This window comes from Sebastes fasciatus, chromosome 6 (genome assembly GCF_043250625.1).
Source record: "Sebastes fasciatus isolate fSebFas1 chromosome 6, fSebFas1.pri, whole genome shotgun sequence".
Lineage (NCBI taxonomy): Eukaryota > Metazoa > Chordata > Actinopteri > Perciformes > Sebastidae > Sebastes > Sebastes fasciatus.
In genome coordinates, this window is record NC_133800.1 from 28,115,516 (window position 1) to 28,141,180 (window position 25,665).

At 39.9% G+C, this 25,665-nt stretch overlaps 1 protein-coding gene across 1 annotated transcript; it reads left to right on the plus strand.

Moving 5' to 3' along the window:
• castor1 (cytosolic arginine sensor for mTORC1 subunit 1) lies at positions 1–24,279 on the plus strand. The gene is made up of 9 exons (XM_074638992.1): positions 1–317; positions 9,069–9,139; positions 12,452–12,645; positions 13,136–13,271; positions 15,881–16,004; positions 16,874–16,975; positions 17,979–18,061; positions 19,165–19,259; positions 23,213–24,279. Exons 1-9 carry the CDS (start codon positions 205–207, stop codon positions 23,282–23,284), a joined length of 990 nt encoding a protein of 329 aa, XP_074495093.1. The 5' UTR covers positions 1–204; the 3' UTR covers positions 23,285–24,279.
• The last annotated feature ends 1,386 nt before the right edge of the window (positions 24,280–25,665 follow it).

The window sequence follows — 25,665 nt, forward strand, 5'->3', positions numbered from 1 at the left end:
CTGGAGGAGTCGGATTGCGTCGGATGTTTTTTTCGCTCTTGTGAGAGAGACGAGCACAGCGGGGACGTGGTGCTGGTTTGTTATTCGTCGGTAATGCTCACCAACCATCCAGGCCTCTATATTTAAACACCTTGCTTTGATACCACTCACTCAGCTAGGAAGGCGTCTTTTCTCAGCTGCATGCACACTTAGAGGTTGATCAACATGGACTTGCACATACTGGACCACAGGCTCCGGGTCATCAGCATATCCAAGAACGGGCTGGTGCATTTCACACACCCCTTGATTAAGCTCATATTCCTCCGGAACAGGACACGGTAAGAAAAGAGGACTCATTGCTCGGTATCAGATAGATGTTTGTGTGTGAATCAGCCTGGTAATCCAGTACGGATATGAGCTAACCCCACAGCTCCTATTCATTCACTGGGTGGCCGAGCCATTACTGGGTGATTTGCCTGTGCATGCCCTGCTGCTCTGCCTCCATGCATGATCTCTACTGCAATACATGGAGCTGTTGGAAATGACAGTAGTTTATCAAAAGGAAAATCAGACAAAATATAATAGTCTTTAGGGATGCATTCTTGCAATGATTCATTCATTAATTTCCTTATAATCTAGATTATGTTTGCACAAAAACCTGCAGCAGTTTAGTTAACACAGTGCATTATCATTTTTTTTTTTTAATTATATTTATCCTTTGATATTGCAATATATTGTTATTAATTGTTTTTTATTTGTTTGTTTGTTTTATTGACACAAAAAACATTAATTACTTCTTTATTGTTTTTCTTCCATGCATGTTCTTTACATTTTTAAATATCTATATATTGTAATTTGCTTAATGAATTGTGTGTGTGTATATATATATATATAAATATATATATATATGTATATGTGTGTGTGTTTTTGTTTTTATTTTGTTCTTTTTTATTTTTATTTATTATTGAATTGACGCTTTAGCAATATTATTCACATGACAGTCATGATCAATAAAGCAAATTGAATTGAATTGAAACAAAATGTTGTCAATTACAGTAGTTTATGACAGATATTTAACATTTGGAAAATCAGACAAAATATAATATGCATTCTTGCAATGATTCATTCATTAATTTCCTTATAATCTAGATTATATTTGCACAAAAACATGCAGCATTTTAGTTAACACAGTGCATTATCATATGCATTTATTTTGTAGTCCTGTAATGCATGAATGCTTTGCAAATGCTGCTTCTACTGAACACAGGACCAGCATTGACCAAACATCTTAAAAAGCAATGCAGAGCCCCTCCACTGCATTTAGGTGGGGACCTTGTTTCCACACAGCACAATCTCGACCTTTGACCTCCTTTACCCCCAAAAGCTTACATTCATGTTGGCATTCGCACCAGTTTTCAGTTAATCCCTGGATATCCTTCCTTTGTTATGTAATTGTTTACTGCTCTGGCTGCCCCACATATGCACGGCTAGAAGAGGAGCTCAACATCTGTCTTTGAGCTGCCCATGATAGGCTTGGCAGTGGCTCAGCTACTGCTACTCATGTCAAGAAGTTGTAAGCAAATGTCAGGGAAGATCTCTCTGATTCCCTTTGTGCTCTCTGACGTCTGAAGTCTAGATAACACTGTCCTCGAGGATTTTGCTTATCTTAAGCATCCTACGAGTATCAGCAACAAGACTTAGCCCATGTCTGCATGAGTGGATCGTGATCCTGGAACGCACCTGCTGTCCATATCTTGTCAACTGACAAAGAGAATTGAGATTTATATCATGTCCTGTCAAATGCTTCCGTTCACGGCTAGCTGCATCCATCAGCACTCATTTGTCTCAGAGTATTGGGCAATGCAGAAGGTTTTGACATGTCCATACCAGACACATTGGCATGATGACTTCCACCACCTTCTAATGTACTTTACCGGTAAATAACAAGTCACTGTGAATAATATAAGGATGTGCTGTAGTTGTGTCAGAGGTACAGGCCAACAGGTTCCCAGTGAGTAATTCTAAATGATCAGAAACTGCACCGCCCAGATTTACAGTCACTGTTTTATTCCATTTCAAAAAGTGTGAGCCAACATTTTTATTTGACTCTGTGATGCTTTCAGTGTCTGACGGGGGAAAAAAAGTAGGCTGGGCCTAGAATGAACCAGAAAAAGCATGCAGGCTGCACTTCCTTGGATTAGCTGGCCTGTCTGTTTTTCAGTGTGTTGTTGTGCATGCTATTGAGTTATGTCATCATACAGTGGTGTGGCTGTGTTTAGCCTGGTTCTTCCTGTTCTGTATCTATAGCGGGGTTTTGTTTCCCCCCCACCATCTGATCAAACTATAGACGATGCAGAGTGGGGAGTGGTGGAGATTGAATTCATAGCAACTCGAAACAATGGAGCAAAAACAAGCCTGATTGCCTCTGTTGGTTTTTCTCCCTCTTTCGGGCCCCTGCTATTCATTAGAGAACAACTCCGAGAGAATGCGCTTAAATTGAATTGAAAGCAGTCCTGAGCAGAATTTTAAGGAGGTAAATCACTTACAGGAGCCAGGCTCATCCCAAATTGTATGATTTTTTTTCTTTCAAAATCTTCCAACACTTACTGAGGCACACCTGTGGTGCGGAGGATGAAAGTAGTCGGAGATTTTGCCTCGTCTAGAAATAAGAGAACCCCTTATTTGATGAAGCACAGCATGCCAGCTGGGTTGGTAATCTTCAAAAACATTTTTTGTTAGTTATATTTGTTGAAATTCTCATTGCATCCCGACAGCAATCAATAAATCAAAAGCTCTGACAAAAAAATTATAATCACAGGACTGTAACAAGCCTGTCCAATGAAATGATTGGCCTACCTGTGTGCATTCTGCACGTGCACTCATAGCGCATCACCGGAGTCTTCTATAATCTGCTATAGCTTGACAGCTGTGAGTTCTAACAATAGCCATGTTCGTTGTTTACATTCATAATGATAATTTTGGGGGAGTGGCTTTGGAGGGAGGCCTGAACGGACGGACTGTCGGTGTTGCCGACTTGGCGACTTTCTCGCTAGATTTAGGGACTTTGGAGCCAGTGCCGCTAGCTTCATTGGAAAAGAGTTGACCACACTGGGTGGGGTGGTTTTTCGGTTGGATAATTTTAAAATCTAGCGTACTCTTACTAGTTTTTAAATGAGCAATACGTAAGACTGACAGCTAGCATTTAAAATGGGTCACAGCAGTCCAAATTTAAAAACATTGTGACTGATAGCAGTTAGTTTACGTTTTTGAAAGTTGAGGGTTACCTTCTAGACACAACCGTGTTAGCCTCTGGCCAGCAGCAGTAGTCGGAATCGCTTCACCGGCTGTGTGTCTCGAATTCTCGTTCCCTTGATAACCCAGCTGCACACGGACCACAGAGAGATGTGCCGAGGCAGAATCTAATGTTATATCTGTTGATCCAGTTTGTTTGCTTGCTTCCATGGCGATATTTACTGAAAATGACATACAATACAGCCAACAGTAGCCTAAGGAAACTTTGAGGCGATCTCCCTCCAGCCTGCTGTCACCTTATTTAGGTGTTTGTAGTGAAATGAGGAGGGTATCGTACCAGATACCTCCTCATTTCAACTTCACGAATCAGCCGTTACTCGTCTGTTGGAATGAGGAATAAATAGAAACAGGGCGTCTGACAAAAGTTCAGCTCAAAAGGCTTCGGCGCTCGCGGCCAGTTAGAACATTCCAATAGAAAACAATGCAATCAAACTATTTTGAAACTATTCAATCAAATTTTGTCACTGATGCTCGCTCGCGTCACATTCTGTTTGGAGGGTGTAATACGTAAGCTACACACATCCCAATACATTAGACCTCTCTGCGTTGTACACATTACATTCCCTCTAGATTTTTTTTTGTGAACCCCCAACCTTAATGTTCAAACTGCGCCTATGGTTTGTATGCCAATTTGTTTCATATGTGGCACCGGGGTGTCTACAGTAAATAGACAATGGACGGGATCACACGGGCCAAAACAAAAACAGACGTTCCGGACCGTAATGGAGATGTCAAAGGAGAACATACTGGCTGTAGCATTGTTGTTGGACAGAACGAAAGATTACCAACCCTAGCTTTGATCTGTGAAGGTCAGCTAGCTACTGAGACTACATATCATCAAAAGAGTTAAGATATGAGAAAAATGAAAGTAGTCGGTTTGTACTACGAATAAGGCTGGATATGTGCTGTAGTGGTCATAGGTTATAGACGAGAGAATGAGTGTGGGAAGTTGTCTGTATATCTTCGTGCTTTCCTGCAAAGTGTATGCATGTCTGCATCAGCCATGTACTATAAGCTCACATTAAGGGGGGAAACATATGGAGCACGGGCCTGCAAGTTGTTAGTGTCATATTGTCCTTTGTTTGTTGTTTGTGTGGTAATAATCAAAGCCCAGTATCAGCCCAATATATGGGTCTTACTGTACTGTGGATGCAGCCCTGCAGGCTCCACAGAGTCCTCCTTTCTTCTCTTCGGCGGCTCGCTAACGAGAGCATGGGTTGGGACAATGACTCAGCTGAGCCAGAAACCCGGTGGGGAGTTTTCCACTTGTCTGCCTCAGTGATCTGTCAAGGTTGGGGCTCTCGCTCGCCTCGTTTACACAAGGCTAACCCCTCCAACCTCCCCACCCCATCCCATCCTCCTCTAATAACATGCAGGGATTTCAAGACAAAAAAACCTTCCCCCATTGTTCTGAAAAAAAAAGAGGCCGTGAGAACGCGACAGATCGGTTTGTAGGAAGCTGCAAAGGTAGCAGACAGCTTGGTCGTGCGCTGACGATGGGGTCTGAGGTGGCTCGAGGCTCACTCCTCGCACTCCAACAACATCAGTTTGCTCCGCTCTTATCATGTTTCCTCAGCTGCAGCATCAGTTGCAGAAACCTCCACCACCACCTACCCTCTCTCCCTCAGCGCCACTACCGCCCCATTGCTTTGTGCGGCTGGATCAAAGTCCAGACTCTTGTGTGCTCGGTTTTCATCTTCCCCACTCGGCCGGCTCCCTCGCTACCTGTTGCTTCCTCGTCCCCTATGGTTGTTTTCCGTCTCCTCCTCCTCCTCCTTATGTTCCTGCATGCTTCGATAGAAGGAGCTTGTTTTTCGAGTGCTGTGCAAACATGTTTGATTAGTTGATTGCTCATTGAGTCTGGGAAATATTCCCACAGCCCAAATTAACATACAGTCTAAAATCAACAACATTCAAACATGATTATAAAAGCGAGAAAGGCAGCACGTTTTCACATTAGAGAACCTTGATAAATCAAAATAGTTTATTTTTTTCAATTGACCATTTGATTAATCTACTAATCATTGTGATGCAAACGGGCAGTTTGGTGGTAGTCTGTATTTTTCCCAATGATTACAGACATTTTTAGAGAAAATCGGGGGTGATGGGGAATTTCTTTTTCTATTTTTGTTTGTCTTTGTTTCACCTTTTTGGGACGTTGGAGGAAAAATCCGGTGCTGTTATGTTTTTGTGTTTGTTAAAGCTGAACATGCCTTTTTAGTTTTAGATGTGTGTGTATCAAAGGTGGTTCAGGGTTAAGCTGCCAGTATGCTTCTTCAAAAGTGCTTGTCGGATGTTTGAATAGATTCGGAAACCCCCGCCCACGCACTCACCTCCTGACACCAGAATTGGCTGCGTCTGACAATTTCTGTGACTCTCCGAAATTGACGACCCGGCATTAACACTCACCTCAGACCATGAGTGGCCAGGTCTGTTGAGGTGAGAATGGAGCCAGAGTTTGGACTTCTCTCTCTAGCTCTCTTTTTTCCATTCTTGACACAACTATTTCTGTCACTTTTCATGTGAACAGCAGAGTGCAACACTATCAGTGTCTTCCAAAGGAAACTGTCTGAAAATGTGCACCGTTTTCCCCATATTTAATTGATATGACATCTCCCCCCTCTCTATGACAACCTGCTTTTCACTCTGATTTCGAGTGTGTTCGGCAGGGCAGGAATTTGACAGAGGCCGTGAGAGCCGTGGCAGCCGTGCCCCTTCAGTTTGGCTTTCTGCCCCTCAAAAAAATTATATACCCATCGGCCATAGTGGCCTTCTCCTCTGCTTCTTTCCTGTCAATATGTATTTTTTGTAGGCCAGGACTTTAATCACATTTGATTTCTGACAGGGTTGCACAACACTTCGTACAAACTAGTTCGGTATGAGCAAAGCTCGACCCTTACATACTGCATTTCCTTAGGCCTCTATTTGTCCTCTCTACTTGTCTGTTTTTCCCTTTATGTGTTGATGTGGAGGAGGGTTAGGGCAGAAAGCTTTATTTTGGGGAGACACTAGGTGGGCTCCTTGACCTACATTTTTGTCAAACCTCTATATGCATTTATTCTACAAAGTTCTAATAAGTGGTACACAACAATATCTTAATGTTTATTTGGAAGGAAATAGAAAGGATATATTATTATAGGATGTATATTGCATTTCTGCAACAAGATATATCAAGATTTCGCTGCCTTTCATAAGAAGTCCAGGGGTGTACTGGTTGTAGGTAAAGCAATCTTCCTTAGACTGTGAGAGTGATGAAGAGGCTTGAATAGTGATCGTAAAAACAATGTTAGGCAAATACATTTTTCTCTGTGCTTGTCAGTATTCAGCAATGAAGCTAAGGCAAGGCATCTTATCTGTACTTCACAAACAGGAAACCAAATAAGCACAGTTGTCTCACAGATGGATTTCCCTCCGGTTGCTTGCCAACACACCAACCAATACGTTGCAGAGGTTTGGCTGCTGTGCAGGTGTAATGTAAAGAGCCCTCACTGTCTTCTCTAAAGACACACCACATGTGATAAAGCTCCACACTAGATCTGTCTCACTGGCAGGATAGATGCTTGGCACACACACTACCTGCAGGAAGCTGCGAGCTGGGGAAGGTGAAGGGTCAACAGGAAATGAGGGGGGTATTATAACACAATGGGCTGGCTGAGCTCGGCAGCAACAGCTGGTAGTTGGTGTTACAGTGTTCTCTCTCTTTGTCTCTCTGTGGGGTGATTGTCCCATCTCATGGCAGGGATTACTTTTTGCTGAGTCAGGAGTATTGCGGTCTCACTCAGGCTTCTACTGTAATAGCCTCAGCTGACTGCTAAGCAGAGGAAGAGGAAGGTGTGTCTCCAGTGAGACGGTTTAGGAAAACAGGAATATGTAGCGCTTCCTTTTTAAGGATTCAAAGAAAACAAAGAGGTCATGCATGTAGAAATTGCTTATATCTTCTCTCTACCAAAAAAATGAATGAATCAATAACAAGGCTTCTCAAAAGATCCAACTATTCCTTGAAAATTCACCCAATTGGTGCCGTTATACTCATCATAGAAACAGGAATGTCTCCTGCATAATTTCTAAATAACACTAAAACTACTATGTTTCTGATTTTTTTCCCCACAGTATGGTGGTTGGTGGATGTCTCTAAATACTACAATACCCATGATGAGCTTTAGCCCCCATTCTATGGACAAGAAGTTTGTCAGAGATGCAAATCAGAGCTTGATCCCAATTGCTGCCATAGTTGCCAAATTCATGTAAAATTCACCCAGATTTTGAGCCCATCTACACTGCTAATGTTTTATCAAGTTTTGCAACATACACAGCATCATTTTAAGCAAAGTGTTTCAATGTTTCTAACCAAAGTGCTCCTTTTGAAGTTGTAGTTGACTTTAGGGCTGCAACCAACGATTATTTTCATTGTCGATTAATTTCTCGATTGATCGATTAGTTGCTTGGTCTGTAAAATGTCAATCAGTGTTTCCCAAAGCCCAAGATGATGTCCTCAAATGTCTTGTTTTGTCCACAACTCAAAGAAATTCAGCTTACTGTCATAGAGGAGTGAAGAAACTAGAAAATATTCACATTTAAGAAGCCGGAAAAGAGAATTGTGGTGCCATGGGGCGTGACAAAGCAACAGTATGTGACGAGTTGGGATGTAATGACATTTGTTGAAATTTATTGGTACTATCTTACGAAAAGAAAAGATGATTGGATTTTAATATAAAAATACAAAGAAATAGATTTATTTTTTTTATTTGGGATATATTGTTAAATAGGTGCACAATATGACCGGGGATGTGACCTAAAAGGCATTTTTCATTTCATCTCGACTTTAAGTCTGGACTGGCCATTGAACACTGGTTTAACATGTCAAAGTTGCCATTAATGTCCAGGCTACAGGGCAAATCCAGCTCCTGGGTTACACAGTAATCAGTTCTCTCTGCCAACAATTCACCTAACAATTCATTTCTATCTCCTTGTTTTTGCTGTTACACTTACCAAAGGTATTTGTTTGGATGTAGAACAAGAAGAATCTCTCCCATCCAGAAACTTGTTTTGAAGTATAATGGCCTTAAAAGCTGATGCAATCCAAGAAAGTGTGTGTTTCACTGCCCAGTTCTTTCCTGCAACCCGAACCAAATCCCACAGGCCTATTTACTTTTTTTTTTTCCACAAAGGCAACATTCAAAAGAACTGAACACTGTGGCCAGACCAAGCAACAGCCTTTGAAAGCAAATGCTTTTGGCCCCAAGCCTGATGAAGACGCAAATACCAAACTGGAGAGAGAAAGTATAGTGTATTGTAATCATTGAATTTAAAGGTTCAGTCTCTTAGAGAGCATTTATGAGATACTAAATGATGATTTTGATAGCAGCTGCATATCTTGTGCATTCTGAAACTCACACATCATCACATTTATAAAGGCGTTGCCCTTGCCGGTCTTGAATGCAGCCGTTGGTAACTGAAGCAGTGCCCCAGTTTGGTGTGTTACCCACCATTTGCTGTGGACAAAGGAGCGATGCTGGCATACTGCTGAGCTCGGGCTCGTGCTTATTGAGTGACAGACAGTCCTGAAACCAGTGTGAATTTCGGAGAAACCCCTATTTACTTGATTCCTGGTAACTGTTATTATGAAACTCTGAACCTCCTTTTGTAGGTTGCGAATGAATAACACTGTTCTTCCACTCTCTGTCTCCTTCCCCTCTCCTCCTTATCTTTTGCCCTTCATGTTTTCTCAATCCCCGACCGCATGCCTCTCCCCATCTGTACTTCCTCTGCTGTTTCAGATGCAAGTTTCTCAGTCTGACGGAGACACCAGAGAACTACACCGTCGTCCTTGACGAGGAAGGATTCAAAGGTAAAGCCTCCCTGTGCACACATACTGTATCTTTCATCAGGCAGGGGTTCGTCCTCCCACACACTGACCACTTCAATCCCAGTTGTACACCATAAAGTATACACTATATACTATTCTTTGTAGTATAAATGTTTGGCAGCAAGAATACAACATATTTTTTCTAATTAACAGTCTTATTGTGCATTTTCAGATATTATACAACAGAGAAATTCAAAGGACAGAAATACATAAAGCTGCAACAATTAATCAGTCGACAGAGAAATAATTGGCAACTATCTTGACAATCGACCAACAATTAAAGTCATTTTTCATGCAGAAATGGCAGAAAATGCTGTTTTCTGCCTCTCAAAAATAGAGATTCCCTGCTTTTCTCTGTCTTATATCATATTAAACTGAATATATTTGGGTTTTGGACTGACAAAACAAGACATTTAAAAACATCACCTTGGACTTTGAGAAACTGGGATGGACATTTTATCGACCAAATGATTAATCAAGACAATAATCGGCAGTTGCAGCTATATTATACAATCCATCTAAGGTGGGAGCAGCAGCTAGAATACAATACATGAATATACCTTGGCTTAACATTTACATTACACACACACACACAACATACACTGAACAATTGTTTGACCAAACAAAAACATAGATTCATCCATTATTAAAGTATTTGTTAGTCCTCTATGAATGTTTTGCCTCGAGTGTATACCCTTCTGTCTGACTACACTCTTGGGACAGAGTCCACAGTCTAAGTTACTGTCTACATGTTGTAGTCCCATCCACTCATCTTCATCCAGCCATTTCTATCTAGTCCTTTTAAACAGACGTAGCTGTTAAAGGCATATATCGCCTCCGGGTGTTCCGTCTCTCTCTCTGTCTCCTTTGCTCTCCTTCTAACTGAGTGCCTATTTTAAGAGGTGAAAGCCGGTGTAGCGAAGCCACAAGGGACCGTCTGTGACAAATTATGCCAACCAGAACACTGGCTCTCTGAAGGAGAGTAAAGAAAAACGAGTATTCACTGCAGGAGGTAGATGCCATTTGGTAATGTTTTTAGTTTAGCTGGTAACCAAAACGTTTTTGGGCCTCCTCTGAAGGTTTCGGAGACTTTAAGTGAAGACGCATCTCAAAAATTCAAAGAAAGTTTTCTCTCCTGCTAAGCATTCAGAAGTTTTTTGCTCTCGATAAAGAATGTATTCTTCATAAGACCTGTTACCCTTAAAGGGTTAGGCTGCACATTTCCCTAAGTCATCACCCCAGTATCTCTTTCTTTCAGCATCTTGTTCACTTCCTGGATAGACACCTGTTTTCCAGGTAGCTGCCAGCTTCCACTCGAGTCTTTGTTTAAGAACAAAGACTGAAATATCCTTGGAAAGAGAGATAACTGGTTGCTCTGTGTACTCAAGCGTAAGGCAAGAACGTGTCAGGTGCTCCTGGAAAATGGGGAAAAAATCAGGATAGACAGGAAGGCAATCCAAAATATTAAAACAAGTGGCAAACAAGGAAGGAACTATATTAAAAAGCCTTTATTTTAGTGGCTAAATTATTAAAAAAAGCTTCCTCAGGGCTTAAAATAAACCGATAAAGCAGATGTGGCCTATATGGACCAATGGAAAAGTGAAATGTGAAATATCCTGCTTTTATATTTTGTCTCACAGACTCTGGTTGTTACAGCTACGTCTGAGGTATCACCTCTTATTCTCCTACTAGGAGCCGCAGGTCTGAGCTAATTAATGCATTGGTATCAGGTCACACACACATTGGTTATACTTGTGTCACTGCGGTATAAATAGCAGGGGCATTTTAGGTCTCCATGGTGAAGGAAGAGACAGGAGGTGGGGGAGAGGAAGTGTGTGCGTATGTTATACTGAGCAGCAGTCGAGAGGAAGTCGTTACTTAAAGCTGCCTCATAGTTTACACCTTCGAGAACATAAAGAAACATCACCGGTAAAGTTGTGATGAGGTGCAGACGTTAAAACACTCCATTGAAAGGGGGGCTTTTACTTTGAAGTTATTAAATCACCACTGTAATTTCTGTAGAAATGTTGGTTGCGTGACAGTTGGTTGTTGTATGCGGTACGTCTGTCACCTCCGTGGTGGTTTGTTTTAGCTGCTGCTCCTCTCCACTGGTGCAGTTTTTTTTAATTATGTTTTTTATTTAACCTCTATTTAGCCCAGATAATACTATTGAGATTTTGAATCTCATTTGCAAGGGGGTCCTGGCCAAGATGGCAGCTTAAAAGTTTCACACGAGCACAACATAAAAACACAAATAACAGTCTTAAAAACAAAACAGCAAAAAGTTAAAAACAACATAAAAAAGGCCGGGTTAGAGGTGTACTATCATGCTTCGTTTCAAGACTTTTCCCCCTTGACGTATGCTGAATAATTTTGCAGTATTTTATTTTATTCTAGATGAAACTGTATTTGTGGCTTCTTTAGAGCTCCGTTGTGTTGTTTGGCTTAGAATACTCACATACAGTATAATGTAACGCTGACACTAACAGTGTTTACAGTTGTGATTTCAAAGAATTCAGTTGTCAAATTTGGTGGAGCAAAGGCCGAGATATCCTGACTTTTTTAGTCCCTGCTATGGGTCAAGTTGAAAAACACTGCATCAAAGGGGTCCCTTGACCTTTGACCTCAACATATGTGAATGAAAATGGGTTCTATTGGTACCCACGAGTCTCCCCTTTACAGACATGCCCACTTTATGATAATCACATGCAGTTTGGGGCAAGCCATAATCAAGTCAGCACACTGACACACGGACAGCTGTTGTTGTCTGTTGGGCTGCAGTTTGCCATGTTATGATTTGAGCATATTTTTTTTTATGCTAAATGCAGTACCTGTGAGGGTTTCTGGACAATATTTGTCATTGTTTCGTGTTGTTAATTGATTTCCAATAATAAATATAAACATACATTTGTATAAAGCAGCATATTTGTCCACTCCCATGTTGATAAGAGTAATAAATACTTGACAAATCTTCCTTCAAGGTACATTTTGAACAGATAAAACATGTGCGATTAATTTGCGTTTAATCGCGATTAACTATGCACAATCATGCGATTGATCGCGATTAAATATTTTAATTGTTTGATGGCCCTGAAATAAAGTAATTGAAACAGTAACCTAGATGTGTCAGAAAAACTCAATCAAATTTAGTTGGGTTTTTATCCAGACATCTTTTGATCTACAAATCACTGCTAATTGGGCAAGTTCACTAAAATCCACTAGCATAAAGTCATGGATATTGTGCCTATGCCCACTGACTCACTGACCAACTTTTCTCTCCCTGACCCCAATCAGAGCTCCAACCCTCCGAGCACCTCAAGGTGGAAAGCTCCATCTGGCTGCCGCTCAACGTGGTCTCCAATGGCAACGCCTCTAGCAGCTCACAGGCTGTTGGCGTGACCAAGATCGCCAAGTCGGTCATCGCCCCTCTGGCCCAGCAGCACGTCTCTGTCTTCATGCTCTCCACTTATCAGACCGACTTTATCCTGGTGAGTCCCGTCTACTTTCTACTTTCTCAGCCTTTGTTCCGCTATATTCCACTCCTGTCTAATCAGCACTCACACAAGTATATTGTTAAAATGACTGTTGTATAATTTAGAGACATCTGGAGCAATTTTTCAAAATGTCTAAATGTATAAAAACTCCAGACCTCCAATCTCACAGCGAAGCCTTTCACCTACTGAAGCCACAGTGTCTGCATTTTGTCCACTCACCAGTTTTGCATTTAAGGAATTAATTCCCGACAGAGCTGAGGGCGCTAAAAACTTAGTTGATGTATTACATGTGAAAGTGTTAAGTGGGCAAAAATAGATAACTCCTTGACAGACATTTGTGTCAGCAAGTATATTAATGGTCGACGTGCCGGTTGAGCTCAAGTATTCCCTTAAAGTGAGCCGATATTGCCTGAAACGACATGACTGATCTTTTATGGCAAATAAACTATATTATATATTTATGTTCCACATCTATGTTGTGTAGGTGAGAGAGAAAGACCTGGCTGTAGTCATCAGCACTCTGGAGGAGGAATTCAATATCTACAAGGAGGTGGGAGGAGAGTCTGTGCCTATGCACTGTCTGGATGTTTCCAACGGCCTCCAGAAGAACGGCAAAGAAGGTAGAGGTCACCGTCCCGTTTAGTGCGAATTCACTCATCGAGCTCCTCTCAGAGAAGTTAAGATCCTCTAGCACCACCCTCAGGTTCTTTCTGCAAATTGCAAAGACTTACTCATCACATAGGAAGCGATCTTGAAACAGTCACAAGTCAGATGTAAGTGAAACATGCATCATTGCTGATTCTTTGGAAATGAAAGAGTAACTCAAGTGAAAGTCTACAAACAGTTCTTTAGAAGACGAAGCTAAAAAACAGAAAGGACGTGACTCATTTTTCTGTAGAAGTCGCTCTGGTACTCTGAATAACTTCTCTTTAACTCTGTAAGGCAGTCACATTAACAGATATGCATCCCATGCAAGGTCTAAACATAAATATGCTGTAGATACATTTTTTATATACAGTATTAAATGTTCAACTGCCGCTGCCTTCTTAAGACAACAGTGTAATCATTTTCACATTTACACTAGAAAATAAAAGCTGTTGAACTTTAGAGACAGAAAAACTGTGCATAAGCCAATATGAAGTTATAAGAGACTAGGACTGTCCTCGACCAAAGAAATTCTTAGTCGACTAACACTCATACGATTTTGACGACTAATCGATGTTGATTTAATCAACAGATCTGTAAAACCGAGTTTCTCCACAAAGAATCACACAAAAGCACCACTTTTATATCTTGTGTTTACCAGAGATGTGCTCATAAGTGTCTTGGAAGTAAGTGATTTAGCATGAAAAAGCATAAAAAATGACTAATCGACTAAAGAAATCTTAGTCGACTAAGACCAAAATTGCAGATTAGTCGACTAATCGACTAAGAAAGGAACAGCCCAATAAGAGACATCCGGTACGCAGGTGTTTTCCTTAAAAAAATGCCATTCTAAATGAAATTATTGTTAAATAGGCATCAGGATTTTGTTGTCCATGCTCTGTTATCATTCGCGTTTTCACGTTTTTGTGTCGGTCACCGTAGTTCTCCTACACGCTTGGCACACGGGAGAAGTTTCAGTTGATTGTAACCACTAGATACCGCCAAATCCTACACACCATATGCACCTTTTTAAAACAAAATGCATCGATTATATGGAATATTAAATTACAGAAACAAGAGTGCTCGTCAGCAGTTATTTTATGTTCAAACTCGGCTTTTTCTGACAATAATCAAACCCTGTGTGCCATCATGAAGAGTGAAATATGTATCTATAGCAAGAGGAACCTGCTGTTCAAAGACGCCTGTTGTGCTCAACAAAGCCATTTTTGACTTAAGCAACCATTACAGTATATGTCATTGTATAAATAAACAATGCGAAACCGGCACAGTGTCGTTTGCAGGAAGTCATGAAGTGAGCCAAGAAGAACAGAACATGCTGTACTAAGAGGGCAGAATATGCTGAAGAATATGTCCACCCTTTCACAATCTTTCATACGGCTGCATCTCTCAGACGTCGGCTTTATGTCAACATCAAAGACCAAACGTGTTTTTTTTACTCCACACATCAGACTAGTTTGGAAAGTTTTCACCCACCAGCTGTGCTGTTTTGTTTTGCAGAATGCAAATTGCACTGACTGACAAACTAACGATCTAACTTCACTTCTTTCATCTGCAAGACTGAAGCAGAAGATTAAGATCAAGTTGGGAAAACTTGGCAGGCATGTAATGGCAATTTTCATATCTGCAGTTTAACACTGTACCTTTTAGATAATCTCAGGGCCTCACATGTTCAACTTCGTCACCATAGGACAGTGACCTGACATGCAAACAACAGATTGCTGAAATACTTGTTATGTCTTGTGATGCTCTGTTGTTTGCAGTTACAGAGAACTAAAATGTCAGGTCACTGTCCTATGGTGACGAAGTTGAACATGTGAGGCCCTGAGATTATCTAAAGGTACAGTGTTAAACTGCAGATATGAAAATTGCCATTACAGGCATTAACAGAGAGGGAGGCGGGTTATAACTCCCCCCTCTTTTATGGTCTCTACGGTAAAACACTGCTTAGTGAACCTTGATTTAAGGTCCATCAATCATGGGCAAAACATGGATGTCTAATCCAGTGAATATCCGTCCATAAATCTGCTTCAAAACCAGAGAAAAAGCTCACAACTTGTCTGAGAAGCATCGTGTTTTTTTAGTTTTCTTCTTATTTATTGAAATAATTCAGTGATATCTGTACATCTATTGGTACATTACAATCAAGAACCTCTAATATCTAATTCAGGATACTTTCAATTGTGCCAATTTGCCAAAAATTAAACAAATATAGACTAAAAAAACACTCAAGTTGGGTGCAGCTGTCTCAGTGAACTCCTATTTTAAGCTGTGTTTGAGCTTGTAACCAAATTCAACCACATGTTCTTCACTAAAGCTTTCTAAACTAGAGATCTGTAAAACTGTTTGAGTTAAAATGCCAGAAGATCCATACACATGAAGGCATAAGACAGAAGGATTGTTGCAGTTTACATTTAAAGATATTTCCATAAATTTATTTTCTATTTTATTCAATTGAAAAATATGTGAGATATCTTGTGTTATAGAATATCCAAGGTGCATCTGTTGTTTATGCTTTCATCTGAAAAATGCTTCTTACAAACTAACACTGTCCTTCCTCTTCCAGCCATAAAGCCAACAGTTCACCCGGTGCTGATCCCCCAGAACCAGTTCTGTGTCATGTCTCTGGACCCGGACACGCTGCCGTCCATCGCCACCACGCTCATCGATGTCCTCTTTTATTCCAACAGGTGAGACACTCGTCTTGCTCACACCGCTGCAGTACCGCTGTAAAACACAAGGTGGCAGCACATGATACAAGCACACTGGCTTTATACATTATATTAAACATGGCAGATTGTCACACAGGTAATTACTTCACATCAGTATAATGTGTGTTTAATGTGCGCTGACATGACATGATTTATAAAAACTTGAATATGAGGCCATTTGTCACAACAAGGTATTGTAAACATAGAGGATTATTGTGCTGGCAAATTTCCACACAAAGCTTTTATTTTTCTTTCTTTTCTTTTGATCTTGCTTTCTTTTTCTAGTTTTAGAATCAAAAGTATTTTTTATTTATTTTCTTTTGCCTGTGAGAGAGAAATATATTATAATATAAATCCAAATTATATATGATATATATAATCGAAAAGTTTGAATTATTTTTATCATCATGCTTTTTTTTATTCCTTTGTAATAACTGTTCTCTCTGTAACTGTTTTCTCTCTATTCTTGAGAAATATTTAATTGTGTGACTTCATGTGTTATCATTGTAAAATTCTTAGTCAACTAACACTCGTAAATTTCTAATGAATTCTAATCTAGTTGATTTAATCAACAGATCTGTTTCTCTGCAGAGAATCACACAAAAGCACCACTTTAAATCTTGTGGTTGTGCAGATAAGCTTCTTGGAAATAAATCATTCAGCATAAAAAACAACTAATCGAGTAAAGAAATCTTAGTTGAAAAAGACCAAAACGACTGATTAGTCGCCTAATCAACTAAGAAGGAGCAGCACAAATTATTATAATATACAGTAATTAAGAGTCAAAGTATTTTTAAATCTATGCTGCTGGCTACTTTTGCCTTTCTAATGTCTCTTTTCCTCTGCAGTCCTAAAGAGGACGCACAGGACTTGGACTGTATCAAGTTCTTCTCCTTCTCCCTCATTGATGGCTACATCTCACTGGTGATGGACACGGAGGCTCAGAGACAGTAAGGATTCTTAATACTTCACACTGACCAAGTCCACCTTTGACACCTTAAAGGAACAGTGTGTAGCATTTCGGGGGATCTATTAGCAGAAATGGAATATAATATTCATAATTATGTTTTCAATAGTGTATAATCACCAAAATGTTTTGTTAATTTTTGTTAGCTTAGAATGAGCCCCTCATATCTACATAGGGAATGGATCCTCTTCTAAGAGTCCGCCATGTTGCTCAAACCAAACACCAGCTCTAGAGAGAGCCTTTCATGTTGTTACGTTACCTGAAGGCCACTGTAGTTCTCCAACAAGCTTGTGAAACTGCGGTAACGTGAGCCGCAGAGTGTAAAACCGTTGTACCGCCAGCGGCCGTCTGACTTCCGTTGCTCCTGAAGTAGTGTTATTATGGTATGGATGGCCTCTGAAAGAGGTGAACTATGTTACCATGGTGTTGCACTCGGTGGCTCACGTTACCTTAGTCTTGGAAAGGAGCGGCGGGGTACTTGTTTGGTTGCAATCTGCAACCACACCACTAGATGCCGCCAAATCCTACACACTGTCCCTTTAATAATGCACATTTAAACGTTGGTAAAACAACAAACAGTGGAGCAGCACAAACATAAACTGCATTAATGATCTCCACAGTGTCAGCAACTTAAATGGTAGCAGTTTGGGGTTAATAAAGGTAGAAAAGTTAAGTCGTTTGTCTACTTAATTGATACTTGTCAGGTACAGCTTCCCCCTGTCCTGATGTCAAACTGCATTTGAACCGCAGCAGCTCTATAATGACACTCTGCTATGTTCAACAGGCCTTCTTACAGCAATTTACTTCAGTTTACTCCATTACTTTTTGTTGTGTCACTGCTTTGCGGCTGTTGCAGTGTGTATTTGCAAGCGTTTTATCTGGCAATTGCTAAAAGAGGGTATTCCCCTGTCTATCTTTGAAATGTTCTTGTGTGTGTTTGTACTCGGTTGCCTGGTAGAAATCACTGCTTGATCTTTGTGCTCTAGGTTTCCTGCAGATCTTCTCTTCACCAGCTCCTCCGGAGAGCTGTGGAGAATGGTTCGTATAGGGGGACAACCGCTGGGCTTTGGTAAGGCCACTTTCTTTTTAAATACCTAATAATAATTTACTCGAGCACATCGGTCATATTGTACAGTCCAAACTGCTTCTAGATCTGCTTTGGTGTCTGACTGGTGCCATGAATCAGATCAGAAATGGCCCCACTCTGACCGAATATGTTCAAAATCTAAACAAAGTCTGCGCACCTAACAGACAGAGCAAGCTAATAATGATCCTACGTGGTCTCTCGGTGATTTGCACTGGCATCATCTTCTGTTCACACTGACCAGATACCGAGTCTACAATACCAATGTCTTGGATGCAAAAAAAGATTATGTGTTCTGTCAATAGGAGATTCAAATTAGCAGACAAGCTCAAACCAATTCACTGTAACATGTGACTGACATGCTCTGTCTTCATTTTTCTGAGATGTAATTGCAGGTGCGTTTATTTCCAATGGTCTTTAACCTTAATGTTGATGTAACTGGGATCATTCTTTTATGTGTAAGACAACATCAGGCTTGACTTAAACATTGCTTTCTTAACTTCGGAAAATAAAATGTAACAAATAAATACACAGATGTAAATTCACTGAATTGATGTTTATTATTAAAAAATAAATCGTACACCAGAAACTTGGTAAAAAAAATCTTGAAAATGAACAGGAATTACAATTCAAGTGTAAACCTTTTTTGCAGCAACAAATTGGTCAAAACTGAAACAGGAATCAAAATTCCAGTCTATAATGTATATACCGTAGTAGTATATAAACATAGAATTTAATTGAATGGATCGGCCCCATTGTCACCGATACCCAATCCAGCTGTTTGAGTCAGTATCGGCCCGATATCCGATCCGGTATCTGTATCAGTGCGTCCCTAACCAATAGTGTCCGTTCTATTGACTTTTTTTACATTCTTATCACATTTCTTGTACGTATAGTCCGTAGCATGTTTAATTCACATGCATGTTGGCTTTTAAATGAGTACAGAAAAGACAAAATGGCACTTACTGTATGTATCACGTGGTTACATTTCCACGCAATTAAAAGTCTTAAATTTGGCTTAACAACACCTGTTTATGATTGTGATACTAATATCAGTGTTTTTCTCCTCCACTCTCTCTGTTTCTTAGATGAATGTGGTATAGTTGCCCAGATATCTCAGCCTCTGGCTGACAGCGACATCTCTGCCTATTACATAAGCACCTTCAGCTTCGACCATGCTCTGGTGAGTCCAACATCTTCACGTCATTAACTAGGTCACCGCCATCGTTATCATGGAATTCGAAACATTTGTGACTCAAAAAAATATTACTTTAAGCTCATATTTAAAGGTTTGGTTCTTGTTGCTTAATGTGGGAGATTTAGACAGATAAAGACCAAGAATATGTCACATTAGTCAGCATTCCTGTGAGGTTTAATCATGAGGAATGCCTAAGGCAGGTGATTCCAAATCAGCTTGAGGGTGTTTTCACTGATTCAAGCGTGTCTATAAATAAAAAAAATAAAAAATGAACATCATGGCCTCGTACGTTTGGGAAATTAATCAAATTATTTTAAGTATATCATTTTAAAAATTCTATAATGCACATTTGTTCATCAGCAATGATTGCACATTGATATCTAGACCTGTCAAAATCAAGTTTAGAAACTTTTTTACATCTTATCGCATTTTGTCTCTTTGCCTAAAACATGCCTGTTTGGAGTCTGAATTTGATCAAACAAATGCAGAAAGACATCAATTTGTTCTTGAATTTGATGTCCAACTTAATGTGTAAACACTATGATGTGTTTAAAGCTGCATTTAATTGTTGACATTATTTGTACATTATTAACTGGCCATTACAATCTCTGTGTGGAATGTATAGAGAAGATTAATTGAACTATTTAGACGATAATAAAGGTTTCTTCAATGAAGTATTCTCCTAGATGTTCTAATATTTTAGGGTAAGAGTTTTTAAGTTAATGCAACGCCTAATGAAAAAAATCTTTTTCAGCCTTAACCAATCTCACTCTTGGTATATCCATGTTAAACAGTGTCTTTGTGGTGTTGATAAATTGACGAATTTACCACATAATGCTGAAACGCCACTTGCTGATCTCCGTATTGGTTTTGTTTGACCACACAGCGGTTTGTGTTGAATGCATCTGTGTCTGTCTGCCAACTTAGTCACCAACTCCTGCCACTTATATTATCTTGAAAATTACCCAGAAAAGTTTATCTGGCTTATTTGTTTGCCGTTACCCAGAAACTTATCGCAGAATCTCTGTCGCCGAGTGAATCAGCAAAGCCAAATTTCCCTCCCACATCAATGCGATGGATGCGTTATTTATAAGCATCTTTATGCCGTCGACTGAGGGTATAGAGATGAAACTCTTCGTCAGCCCACCCCTTTGTTAGTTAGTTTAAAGGGTTTTTCCCAAAAACAAATTAAATAGAGTGAACTAACCCTTCTGCAGCGGGTGTGCACCAGTGATGAATTACGCATGCGTCTCCCTATTGCAGCATCGATAGAAATTCTGTATCTTTCTCCTCTCCCTCCTCTTTGCATAACAATGCGAAGTATTCACACAACCTTCTACTCTGAGATAGTTGGTCAGAGGTGAACAAAAAGAAGGATGAGCAACATGACGTTGAATTTTTGGGTATTCAATGGTTAAATGGTAAATGGACTTCCATTTATATATATCGCTTTTCTAGTCTTCCGACCACTCAAAGCGCATTACACTACATTCACCCATTCACACACACATTCATGTACTGATGGCAGAGGCTGCCATGCAAGGTGCCAACTTTGCCCATCAGGATCTGATCTAAATACTCATTCACACACCAATGGCTATGCCTTCGGGAGCAATTTGGGGTTAAGTGTCTTGCTCAAGAACACATCGACATGTGATCCGGAGCAGCCGGGGATCGAACCACAGACCTTCCGATTGGTGGACGACCTGCTCTACCGTCTGAGCCACAGACGCCCCAAATGGTTCTTTTTATACACTCCACAGCTGTATTATGCATCCTAGCTGTCATTGAGCTTAACATAACCACAAAGTGTCTTAGTCATAGAAGACCATTTCACTTAGAATTAGAATTAATCATCTTACCGGAACCGTGTGAATCTGAGTGGAATCAGTGTTTACTGCAGACCGGCCTAATAATAGCAATAGTTAAAAATTAAACTAGCTGTGTCGTCACAGCGGCTTCCGCTTGTACACTTCTTGTAAATAAATGCAATCAGGGGAAATTATCTCTGCAAGGAAATCTTATACATGTACGTACGTTTCCGTGCGGTAATTCCTGTCACCCCCCATTTCAAGCTGGGGGCTGTGCCGACCGTCATCTACTGTAGGTAACTGACCATAGATAAGTACCTCATACAGCTCCACTTGAAAAACACACAAACTATCCCTTTAATATGTAGGCTTTTGGTTAACCTGTTCATAATCCACAACTGTGTTAGAAAAGTCATTACGGCTACATTTTGTAAAGCGGTAGAATGAAATGGATGGAAATCCTTTAGAAAGCTTATGATCAAGTGGTTTGCAGTAATGGAAATAGTTGAGACATTTCCTATTATGAAACAGAACTAAATGATACGTCACTATAACATGCAAAGGAACTCATATAACTGCATATACGGTCACTGTCTTGGTCATATTTCAGTAAATTAGTCACTGAAATAATCACAATCATTTAACATAAAGTCTTAGGAAAATTAGAAACCACTGTATGTGGGAGATATTGTACACATCTAGACAGAAAGGAATTGTGGAGCTCAAACAGAGCTTTTCAGACAGAGGGTGAAAAGAGGTGGCAGCACAGCCGGTATGAGAAAAGTAAAGTGTTTTTTGAACAATAAAGCATGTAAAAATGTAGAAACCCAAAATGCAAGTATGAATCTGAAAATAAGCATAATAGGTCCTCTTTAATCCCAACAAAGGCTAAGTGTTTCACAGGCCTTCATGAGGCAAGAAAAAAAGGCACCCCTTTGACAGGAAAAAAAGAAAATGGAAGAAACCTTGATAGAGATGACAAAAAGTGAACCCTCTTCTGGGGCTGGTAGGTCCCCCTGGGGGAAGTGGCAAGATAGCAAAGCACTAATCTGTTTTTCCTACTTTCATTATATATTTGATTGTATTATGTTACATAGCGTTTCCCACTTAATTTTCCACTTAAATTACTTTTTGGTATGCATTGGGGCATTTAAAACGGTAAATCCACAATTTCTCATTACACAGAATGAGGCTCTAATCTCACAGAGCGTGTTTATTTTATATGTTGCTCGGCAACCACCAAATGAGTGCTAACGTTATTACAAACCATGAACTTTACGTGACTTATAGTTAAAATGAATGAAAACAACCCAAAATCTCAAATACCACACTAATTAGTATAATAAGTCATATGGTTCCGGGTATCCAGCAAAAGTCACCACAATGAGAAAAACAACGTCGTGCACTTTTTCCGTTCTGAGTTGACTTTTTTTCAACTCGAGGCATTCAGAGCGTTCCTGTGAAACCACAAGGCGCACTGCAAAAGCAGAGCGCAAAACGCTTCAATCTCATTGAAAAAAATTACAAAAAGCCGCCCCAGGCTGCTAAAACGCACTCTGTCTGATCGGGGCCCGAATGTTCCACATGGAGTCCCACAAGGCTGAATTCTGGGTCCATTACTTTCTTGAATTTTCATTGTTATGCAGACAACACCCAACTCTACATTTATCTCTTGTTCCTGGTCATAACAATGCTGGGTGGTACGTACTTTCAGCTCATTGTTTTGGTTTTATGGCCACAACTTTACTGTTTGGTTCACTCTCACAGCTTTTATTAACTTTGTTCCAGCCCAGGCAGCTGATCTACTGTACACTACCTGCCCAACGTCCAGACACAGCAACTACCTTGTGAACATAGTGAAGCATTTAGCTGCTAAAGAATCTGATATTTTTCTAAGGAGTTGGTGGAGACCCAAGATAGAGCTAAAAGGAGAGTGGATATAGGACTTAATCTAATGCTAATGGTGTTTCATGTCTGCTGGATATATAAATAGGCAACCGTTTGTTAACACGTTCGCCTTTTATGATTTTATAAAGTGATAATATGTTGTGTTTACAGTTTGTTCCGCTGTCCCCAAGGCAGAAAAATAATCTAACACTGCTTTAACTTTCCTCCACTATTTTCTAGGTCCCCGAGGAGGACATAGTGAGCGTTACAGACATGCTCCAGCATCAGAGGAAAGAACCAGCCGCTAGTTGATTTCTGAAGTCCCGTCTGAGCTGGATGATCCTGGCTCAATGTGCCGCCCCTCACTCCAGCTCCAGTGGCCAAGGGTGGCAGGCGAGCAGGAAAAGAGGCTAACCCTGTGCCTAGACTAGCACTGCATCGCCAGCAGTATTAACTACTACGAACTTGCCATGAACACCAGAAGCGCTTCTCTACGGTGTGCATACACAGTTTGTCTGTGAGGCCTCCTGTCTTACCTATCTAAGGCAGGATGCACTGAGTCCCAGGGGGCCCACAAGCTCACACATGCACATCAAAAATGCACAAACACTCCTACACACATACACTTCCAGACACACGCACATTCAAATTCATAAGCACAAAGTCAGATATATGATAGACTCTTTCTCTCTAATGCAGGACTTGTGGTCTGAAGTTGAATTGTTCCTATTTTGATGCAAACAGCAGAACACACTCACATACATTTCACCTAAACACACAACTTAGTCTTCCAGTAATGTTTATTATCATAATGCCATGTGTCTAAACAACCTTTTTTAGTTTAAATCAAAGGCCATTCGCAAGAATTGCAATTTTCCTTTTTGTTAAACTGAAAGTGTGAAGCTTGAAATGCAAGGTAGTTGTGAGAACGTTGATCTTACAATAATTTTCATGCAAAAGAAAACTGAGAATTTCTATTTTTTTGACAACAGGGCTCACTCGTTTTGGCTTGAGAAGAATGTGTAGGTAGTTGTTATATATTAAAACTACTACAAATGCTGTCAAGCAGGGCAGTAATCTTGGTCAGTGTTTTTTTTTTTTTCAAGAGGTCAGCATTTCTTAACCGTAGTATTACCTAAGGTCAATAACACTATGTCTTATTTTTTTATTTGCACAATACACTTTTGATTTAGCTAATATCACTTAGATTTTTCTTTTGGTACATTTTTTGTACAATTTGAAGTAAAAGTATTCTGTAAACATTTGTATTTTTTGTGTTGCTTCATTCAATAAAGAGTATTGAAAATAGTTTATCTTTGTTAACTTTTTGACATGTGTCTGTTAAATTATTAAGGCATAAATGCAGGCTCAGCACAACTGCATGTTCCAACGAAACAGACAGATAATGCCTTAAAATCTGAAATTCATCACTCATGAGTCAACTATATGAAGTTAGGATGACGTTCATTTATGGTTTTAACAGGAATGGAACAAATGGGGTGATTGTAATAATAATGACTTTCTGTCCTTCCCAGACATAAAAGGAAGTCTTGGAACCTCAAAGATGTCATCACTTTATGTTTTGAGTCTGTGGTGATGAAATGAAAGCATACGATGGGGCTCAGATTAGTGATTTACAGTACCTCAAATGAACAACCGGAGCAAACAAGGCACTTTAGACACGCTGGTCAAAAGTGAAAATATGAACTGAACTGAAGGATGAAACAAACCCAATACATTCCTTCAGCTTTGGGAACAGGCAGTCGGGGGCAAAATCTCAACCACAACCACTGTTAGAATTTCCTGTATAGGTTTACTGTGTTAAGTGGATGACTTTGAGTCTTTGATGGAATTTATTTTAAAAGCAGTTATTTAAAAAACATAATTTTGTACATATTCTAAGGCTGAAATGAGAATTATAATTGAATGTCATCTGCATAGAAACGATTAGCACCATTAAACCAATGATCTGTCTAAGGGGAAGCATGTACAAGGTAAACAAAATGGGGACCCAGAACGAAACCCTGGGGCACACCAGAAGACCAAGCTCCAGATCTGGAAAGCTACCGTCAGGGAGGTGAGATCAAATTTGCTACAGGTTTGATCCACCGATTATGATTCATAATGTATAGCGTGTAGTATTGACTAGAATTTTGAGATTACCTGACCTCACAAAAAGTATTTTTTCAACAATACCTTGAGACTTCCCAACTTTTTCGACTTGTGTCCACTTAAAACAGCAATGTCTTCTATGACCCCTCGTTATAGGTTATACAATTTATTAACCTATGAGTGATTTTCATAATTCAGATTGTTTAATTTGAATAAGTCTCACAAGGGATGAAACTATTCCCCATTTGACAAGAAAATAGCAATGATTAAAGAAAAGTCTGAAAAATTAATGTTTGTAATTTTGTGTTGCAGATAGGGCTGTCCTGAATACAATTTTTTGGGCACAAAGTAGAAAGTGAAATGGTGTATCATTTAATGTGTTGATATTCGAACTTTGTAAATTTTTTGCACTCTATAAAGCAAACATCGGTCTGTAATTTATGTTATAGCTTTTTTTTCTGTTTTTGATTGTAAGTCACAACCCTGCTAAAACCAAAGGGCGGAGACAAGCAACACACGCTGTCATGACATGAGTGATGCAAAGAAAAGAAACTGTCATAATGGAATTTGTCATTCCTTGT

What these genes read in the sequence shown, in the direction of transcription:
- castor1 (XM_074638992.1), top strand. Translation starts at nt 205, where the DNA reads ATGGACTTGCACATACTGGACCACAGGCTCCGGGTCATCAGCATATCC. An exon ending in TTCCTCCGGAACAGGACACG is followed by an intron (nt 318 to 9,068) that starts GTAAGAAAAGAG and finishes CTGCTGTTTCAG; the next exon opens with ATGCAAGTTTCTCAGTCTGA. An exon ending in GGGACAACCGCTGGGCTTTG is followed by an intron (nt 18,062 to 19,164) that starts GTAAGGCCACTT and finishes TCTGTTTCTTAG; the next exon opens with ATGAATGTGGTATAGTTGCC.